Raw genomic sequence first — 9,178 nt, forward strand, 5'->3', positions numbered from 1 at the left:
CGGAACCTACATCATAGGGCACCTAAGCTATTAGAAGCAGTATACTGTGTGACGTAAAAGGTCCTTGTAAACTCCCGCTGGCATACCACACGTCTTCACAAATAGAAAAAGGTTAATGTGTGCGTAGATAACGTCAGACAGGGCACGGACCCTCTCCTAGGGAGGAGAAAACGAGAGGGACTCCAAAGAGGGTAAAAACGGGAATATTTGACACCAGGACCACAGCCACGACTCAAGATCCAGGACTCGCGATCCATGACACAGGACCGCAGGATCATCCATGACTCCGGATCCTGGCGTATATAGACACCAAAAAGAAAGAAATTTGGGGAAGCTGGGTTAATCGGAACATGAGTACACAGGTATAGACAGAGAGAAGGAAGAAGTAAGATGTCCCCCAACAAACTAAGCCTATATCAGCAAAACTAGGGGCTGAATCTAATCAGCCCTAACTATAAGCTTTATCAAAAAGGAAGGTCTTAAGCGCACTCTTAAAAACGGATAGGGTGTCTGCCGCCCAAACACAAACTGGAAGCTGATTCCACAAAAGTGGAGCTTGATAAGAAAAGGCTCTGGCTCCCATTGTACTTTTAGAGACTCTAGGAACAACCAACAACCAACAACCCTGCATTCTTGGAACGCAATGCCCTAGTAGGAGAGTAGGGTATAATGAGTTCTTTAAGGTAAGATGGCACCTGCCCATTAAGGGCTTTGTAGGCGAGAAGAAGAATTTTAAATTCTATCCTGTGTTCTATAGGGAGCCAGTGCAAGGCAGCCAGAACAGGAGTAATGTGGTCCCTTTTCCTAACTCTGGATACATCCAAATGTACAGCTGTGAAAACCTCCTGCAGACCACAGTCCAGATAAAAAATCCAAACATCAGTCCCGCGAAAATAAGTTATTTAGGTTTGGATCAAATCGAACCATGCAAGTATGTTTGGGATGGCTCAGACTTTCTGATCAATTACAGAAGGTTCTGGAAAACTCTAGTCATGCTCTAACAGTGGCATAGCTCCTTTGGGTATCTCCAGCAAGTGTATGGTAGAGAGGCAGAGATAGAGAGGGATGTCAAATACACTTGGCTCAAAAGGACAGGTGTGATGATGACAGGATATCATGTGTGATATACTGTTCTTCAGTATAAAGCATAATTTCAGTGTCACCAAAAATGATAGGTAAATTAATGTAACAAAAAGATGCCTTGGGTCAGACTTTCAGGTGTAAAAAATTCAAACATTTAAGTCCAAAATGTATACTTTTTTTCACAATCCTCCACTTTGAAATAGTGAAACTATCAACATTACAGTATGATTGTGTTTTGTGTTCTGTATTTGTGTTAGTATGAGATATTCACAATGTGGTATATTGAGCATATATAATATGACTGTTTTTATTTTAAAACATCTTACATATTCTGAATTTATATAATTTTTAGTTGCCATCCTAAGCTGCAAGTGACAATTTCTTTTTCTTTTTTCTCTGTGTTATTTTTAAAAATAATTAATTAATTTAATGTCCATTATTACTTAAGAATACACACATACCAGAGGTGTGACCATTGTAACAGACTCTTCTTTTGCAGATACCCCCCTCACTTTGGGAACAGTGAAATTAATGTGTGTTCATGTTTTTATTTTTCTTTGCTAATTTGCTTGATGCAGACACAACATTGACTTACTTCGTTTTATGAGTGAAGCTTCTTTAAGGGATTAGTTTGTCAATCTCCATTCATCATGCAGCAAAAAGTGCAACAGTATATATTCTCTGGGCCCTTTTATCACTCCATACACAATGTTTTGCAGCTGCACGTCAGGGTTCAAGAACCAACGTTGTGATGAGCTGGCCAACCCCTGCGATTACTTCTGTCAGAATGAGGGGATGTGCACATTAACAGCTCTTAACAAACCACGCTGCAAGTAGGTCCTTCTCACCTCTCCAGCTGTATTCAGAGCCAACTCACACCTTTTTGTCCACACCACCACCCTAACTCCATCTGGCTCCATTTCAGCCTCAGTCCACTTTACTGTATGGGCTCTTTGTCTGAGTACTGCCTTGTAGCAACCTATCATGTAATATGTGTAATAAAAAAGCAACCCAAAATAGGTTAAACATAGTCATCTGAAAGAAAGTGTTATGATATGGTTATTTAACTAGATTGTGAAAGCATTAGATTTTTATTGGACAGCTCTGTGTCTTTATTCCCAGCCATTTAATTGTGACTGGAGTGTGTCCTTGGTAAATTAGGACTGTGACTTCCTATTTTGATTGAAATGTGTTTTGTCACACTTCCATGGCCTGCCGGGGCTCCAGTAATGACAGGTTAGCTAACTAGCCGTAATTAGAAAGCTTGTGAAGTTGCTGTCAAACACTGCGCTGCTCTTTGAGCTTTGACTCGCCCTTTTAGTAGCAACACTCACAGCTTTGCATTTAAACTGGAAAGAAAATGTGTTCTCACATCCTCCGTGTATGTTGTAGTAATACTGACTACAAGTTAAAATACTTTTAACCTTAATATGACTAAGTGGTATATTTGTAATATTATTTGTTTCACATTAGCATTGTTCCTATTCGTTATTTAAGTTAATTTAGTCTTAACAATATGTAAGTGATCTTTAAAAGGTGTTGGATGGCATATTTATAACCTTTGGACACTAGCGCCAAGCTAGCTGTTTCCATGTTTCACTCTTTGTGCTAAGCTAAGCTAATCAGATGCTGACTTTAGTTTAAATCTATTGCACAGTTTTATTTATTTTTTAATCAATTATCTTATCAAACAATCAGCAAAATAAAAGAAAACATATTCCCCTGTATGCCAAAATGTTCTTTGTATATCAATTGACTTATAATGTATATTGGAAGCAATGACTAGGCACACATTAGCACATATTTGTTGATGCTAAGCTAACAACCTTCGATGTTGCTCTTATTACATTGTCGGTTGCTGCATGATGTACTTTTGATGCCCCTCACTGCCACCCACCCACCCACCCATCTCATGCACACAGGAATCAGGGTTGTGGTGGGGGGGGACTTTAACGTGACACTGTGTGATGTGGGTTTCAGTGTGTGCATTTGCAACCTTTGCATGACGGCAAGTTGAATATGTTCTTTACTGACCAGTCATCACGCACAGCTTCGTAGGCTGAACATCTCATCAGTAATATGTGTATACCTTCTATGCCTTCCACACAGTTTAAAATAATTTCTTCATTTGTTATGGAATTAGTCCTTTCATCGTGTACGCCTCCCAGAGGAGATCAAACTCCCCGTCGCTTCCACTATCTCATTAAAATTCATGTCGCTGTGACATTTTGTTCAACGAGGGCGTGATGCATTTCCCGTATGTATGGCGCTGCATTCTTATTTTTGATAGCCCGATGTTCTGATTCTTAGAGTGCATGTAATTTAGAGTAATTTCATTCTGTCATCATCCAGTCGCACCCACAAGATCGCTCATGCTTTACAGACCCATCTGCGTCAGTCGTGTGAAATTAGATATCACCTCTTCTAACAAGGGTCATATATCACCCCCATCAGATCCCATTGGAACACAAATGAGATGACGACTTGTTGTCCCGCTGTGATCCTTTTGATATTTCGAAACACTGAATATTCAACATGTATATCTCAACACACTGTTTGTGGACACAACATGTATATACTTAGTGATCTCTCTCCAGGTGGTGTTTTGTTTGTGTTTGGATCAAAGCACTCCATAGCAAGACTGAATCATAATGTGTTGTATATGTAAACCACGGTCACATCATAATGTAGTTCTTCATGTGAAGGTGTTTTCAGCAGTTTTACTGCCAGGATTTCTAACGGTAGTTTATTTTAACTTTGTTTCGACCTTCTTCAGGTGTTCAGCCAATTGGGCGGGAACACAGTGTGAGAGACCCGCCCCTAAAAGCAGCAGATCGGACAATACCAGAGGAGGTGAGTACTGGGAATATCACATTTTTACAATTTCCTACATTTTTAAATGTATGTAACATCCCCACAAGATCCCAATTGCATTACAGTAGCAACGTCACTTATACATCTGAAATGATCACATTATTAAACATCAACACACATAGGACTCCTTATAGGGCCTTAACAAAATAATGTCTGAACTCCATCCAACCTAGCAAGTTTGCACAATTGTAATAGAATAGCCCATACTCCGCAGGTATACTTATTTTGAGTTAAAGGAACTGCTGCCTGATATTTTCAGTCTTACTATTCCGTCTGCAAATAATATTAAGTAGTACATGGATATCTCCTAAAGAAAGGCTCTACATACAATGTTCAGTGTTTCCCGCTAGCCCGTATTTATATAAATTTGACCTGGAAAAACTGTTGAAGTCCCAATACATTTAAATATCTCCGGTTATAATGTTGAGTAAGAATAATTCCCTTTATGCACAGATAGAGCTGAATACACAATTCAGCACCAGCCCCTCCCATCGATGCCACAAGCACGCAACGAGATGCCATTGCTGTAATGACAGTATGGAGTATGGATGCTTGAATTTCTCAAAGGCCTGCAAAGTCCTCATACATGATTATAGCAAAATATATCTTTAGTGGCCTGAACCGGCCAAGGTAGCCTGCATCTTCCCGGGTTTCTCTCTGTAAAACAGAATTAAAACAGTGCGTGATTCAACTCGGTAGCAGCGGACGTTTTTTCTTTAACTAGCCTACTTTCAAACAAAACATAACATACCTTGGTGATGAAAACTAATTTCTAACTAATATCTGCAATCAAAATGAACAATCTTTTTAGAATCTGCACATTTACTTTACTATTACTGCACAGCCAGTTCGTAATGGACATCTGTTCTGTAAATAGAGTGAAGTGTTCAGTCAACCAAGCATTAGAGAGGAAAGAAAAAAGTGGCCTTTTTGAAGCCACAGTCAGGCATGGTTGCATACAGTGTGTCACTATCAGAGCCCATCTGGAATCCTTTCAATCGTGTCTCATCTCACCATCTCTCATCTGTGTGTCTCTCAGGAAGCATAGCTATCATTGTGCCTCTGGTCCTGCTGGTGATCTTGATTGTGATGGTGGTAGCAGGTGTTTACATCTGCAGAAGGAAGCAAAGGTAAGTCATTAAATATATAAATAAGAAAGAGGCTTCTAAGCAGCAACAGATGATAAGAGATCCAGAACTACACAGCTTTAAAGATGAATGTGCTTTATATATAAAAAGTGTGTTGTTTATTTGAACATGTTCAGCACAACACCTGCCCTCAGAGCTAAGCCTCTGATTATAATTCAGCTTTTAGTTCTGCCAAGCAAAGTTATGTACACCCAAGTGTGCCAAGTATTGAGATGTGATTTGTTGTGTGGAGCAGCACAGCATGTTGACCTGCATGTTGAGTATCATGTTAATGATTCCCGGCTCCGCGCACCACAGGGGAAAACGAGTCCAGAGGCAGCCCATGACAAACGGAGGAATAAATGTGGAGATTGGGAACCCGTCATACAACATGTATGAAGTGGACCACGACAACCATGCTGATGCAGGCAGCCTGCTGAGACCCAACTTCACACTGGACCCTCACAAGGTTGGTATATGTGCTTAATATTAAACTAACCGCAACGCAAACAACAAGCTATATATCCCTGAGAAGCACTGCAACATTATGGCAGTGTATTGCTGCCACTAAAAGTGCTTGATTTCTAATTTTACAACAAGATTAATTTGTTGCCATATTTTTATTCTGTTTTCATTATTAAAAGAAACCTGTATTTTATCTCTTTATTTTATTTCATAAATTACTGTGGGCTCATTTTCATCACTGATGTACTTTGTATTTATTTATTTATTTTAAACGTCATTCGAATCAATCTTGATTTATCTATCAATAAATAATAATTATTCATGATTGAGTGTATTGACTGCATTATGTTACATTATTTGACATAAGATACCTCGATATAATATAACATATACTATATATATATATATATTTATATATACATACAGTGGGGCAAAAAAGTATTTAGTCAGCCACCAATTGTGCAAGTTCTTAATTTAACGTTTGACCTCTGTCATTGCCAACAAAGGGTATATAACAAAGTATTGAGATGAACTTTTGTTATTGACCAAATACTTATTTTCCACCATAATTTGCAAATAAAGTCTTTAAAAATCAGACAATGTGATTTTCTGGATTTTTTTTTTCTCATTTTGTCTCTCATAGTTGAGGTGTACCTCGGATGAAAATTACAGGCCTCTCATCTTTTTAAGTGGGAGAACTTGCACAATGGGTGGCTGACTAAATACTTTTTTTCCCCCACTGTATATATATATATATATAACATGCACATCTTCACATCTAACTGTAAATTCCAATCTGTGTTGTTTAAAATTCACACTAGAATACAGAACAGCAATAGCAAATAAAATATAGACTACTGTAGTTCAAATACAAATCAGGAAAATAAAGTAGTTATAGCATTTTTTTTCAATGATTGTTCATGTATGAAAGAGCCAGCAATGAACAACTTAAGTGGACTACGTGATCACTTTAGGCAAATTATTGAACAGCATTTCAATAGAAATGATTCTGTCTCCAGATTGTTGATGCATTAAAAAACACTTGATAGTGATTACATTATTTGCTGAATGACTGTAATCAGTATAAATGGTTTTTACTGCAGGAAAAAGGAACACGTTGCCTTTTCTCAACAATTCCAATGTACTAAGGAAAATGAAATGTGTCTTGGAATAAAAGTCAGCATAAACACATTAATCATGTATATATAGCTATGGTGAATCTGTCAGTATGCTCATTTAAAATGTATAATTTAATTTAGCAACATATGCATTGGAATCGCTGTATAACATCTTCTAGGAACTTATGTTTGAGTAGCCATATGCAGTCACGTTCCATTACACATCCTTGATAAACAGTGCAGTGCTTGTAAAGGAATAGGAGGAGCTGAATGAATCGGCCTTAAATGATGCCAATCCTTATTACACCTGCTAATTATCATATATGCTGCAATCAGGACAATACTGACACTGCCTATCACACCATACTAAACTTGCATAGTACATCTCCATCCAAGAATAGTCATGTGTATAAAAACAAGTGTTGAGTAACCAGAAAAAACATGTTAGGGTGATTCCTCCAATTACTGTGGTAATGTGATATCTGGTGTTGGTATGAACCAATAGAATTATACCATTAGATTTTGTAGAGATTTTGTAAAGGCTGTCTACAGTAGAGTGCATGTATCTCCAAGTGCCACGAACCAAGATTACTTTTCATCCGGTTTGTGATTTATTCTGAACATGATCCTCAACCTCGCACTAACACTCAGCATATCAAATGAATCATAACACCATCACTGATGTTGTTATCTAGCTCACCTGCTAGAGCTTCAAGCTTATTGCTCCTGCTTCTTGCCCTGCCAACTCTGACATCTGCTATTGTCAGTCCAATCTGGCTGTTTCTTTTTTTTTTTTCAACAAAGGCACCCTGGCTTGAATTTCAACTAGCTTCTGATTTCTACTACAGTCACTGAGTCCCCGACAATTCCTCACGTCTTTACCTCAGAGCATTTTTGTTGTGTATAGCATTATTATGTGTTTGGTTTTAGCTGTGTGTGTGAATTTAACTTTAAACAGAGTTGGTGCCTGTTGTGTTGCAGGGCTGGTGTGTAAAATCCAGTGAACCTCACACTTTGGGCATAAATTCTGTGCCCAAGGAGGTAATCCCTGGACAGGTGAACTTTCCAAACTTTACTTTTTGTTTGCCCTCCAGAATACAAAATCACCCTCATGTAAGCACCGTCATGTGCAGTCACCTGGCAAATATTTTAAACAACTTTATATAGTAATCTGTGTGATAAGAATATATCTTAATCTGAAGTGAGTCAAGGTTATATCTCACACAGGCCCCACCCTCTACTGGACTCTATGGGTACTACTCTCAACCATGCTATGCAAGCATTCACACACTGAGTTTGTATAAACGTAGCCGGCCAATCAGGGCAAGCCTACCTGAATGCGCGCGCAGGCACACAGCATATAAAGCAGCCAAGCCTCCTGATCCTGTCATCCTTTTCTCTTCAGCTAGCAGGACAACACCTCAGATAAAGTCAAGCGTGTGTAAGAAGAAGAAATAAGTTATCATACGTTCATGGAGTCGCCACTTCTAGAGACCCGGGCCTGTCCTTCGTGCCCTGGCTTAATAGCGGGCGCCGATCCCCACCACCTCTGATTCGAGTGTTTGAGGGACCAGGATATGGCCGAGGCAGTGCCATTCACGTTCGCCATTCCAGCGGGGCGGATGGCTCCGTTTGGGGGAGGAGGATGACGAGGACTTCTCGTTGTTGGGCACTTCCGGGTCCGGCGTCCATGGAAGTCCACCGCCCAGGTCTGTCCGCCAGGACTTCCCCCTGGTGATGACCAGGGCGGCGGAGCGTGGCAGCCCATCTGCTCCCAGCAGGCACCAGGCTGGGCAGAGAAACTCTGCCCCGCTCACGCACACGTGAGTGGAATGAACCGCAGAAAGTGCTGTCAAAGCACTGTGCGAGTTCAAAAGACGCTATTGCCGGCGTGCTCCGATTAATGCATTTCACTGTTGAATGTGAAACACAGCGTCAATACGAAGGCGCGCGGCCCGTGAGAGTGGCACAGAGACGGCATTATGACGGAGCCAGGGCCCCACGAGAGAGTGCCGCGGTGCGTTCAAGGACCTCAGTAGAAAATCGGCCCTTTCTATGTCAGCCCCCCATGGGCCAATCTTACTTTTATGGAAGGTTTGGCGGCAGAGTGGGCCACCAGAGAGTGCTACAGCTAAGTAGATGCTGCTCCACAGCTGCTTGCATGTCCCCTAACACAGTCTTATGGGGAATGGAAGCTCAACTGTGTACTGACAGAATGGATAGACAGGACACTGAGACTGGGTTACTCACTCCAGTTTTGCAGCGTCCCTCCTCCATTCAGGCAAATCTATCATCCNTGTGTGTGTGTGTGTGTGTGTGTGTGTGTGTGTGTGTGTGTGTGTGTGTGTGTGTGTGTGTGTGTGTGTGTGTGTGTGTGGTTAAAACACTTTCATGAAGAGAAGGAGGTTTTCCTTCTATAAAACAGCTGTGGGCAGCAGTGAGTGTCACGGGCATGAATTCATAGATCAAGGCAGACTGGTGCACACTCTCTCCTGTCCTGCCAACACTGGC

General features: G+C 40.5%; 1 protein-coding gene across 1 annotated transcript in view; it reads left to right on the plus strand.

Annotated features, from left to right (window-relative positions):
- LOC104965066 (low-density lipoprotein receptor-related protein 1B-like) overlaps positions 1–3,936 on the plus strand; it is a 34,059-nt gene extending 30,123 nt beyond the window's left edge. Inside the window, exons 8-9 of the mRNA XM_010794007.1 lie at positions 1,803–1,916; positions 3,860–3,936. Coding sequence (XP_010792309.1) covers positions 1,803–1,891 — 89 coding nt within the window. The 3' untranslated portion in view covers positions 1,892–1,916; positions 3,860–3,936. The remainder of the gene's footprint in view (positions 1–1,802; positions 1,917–3,859) is intronic.
- Positions 3,937–9,178: the final 5,242 nt, after the last annotated feature.

The sequence above is a fragment of the Notothenia coriiceps genome, unplaced genomic scaffold (genome assembly GCF_000735185.1).
Source record: "Notothenia coriiceps isolate Sejong01 unplaced genomic scaffold, NC01 NC01_scaffold00037244, whole genome shotgun sequence".
NCBI lineage: Eukaryota > Metazoa > Chordata > Actinopteri > Perciformes > Nototheniidae > Notothenia > Notothenia coriiceps.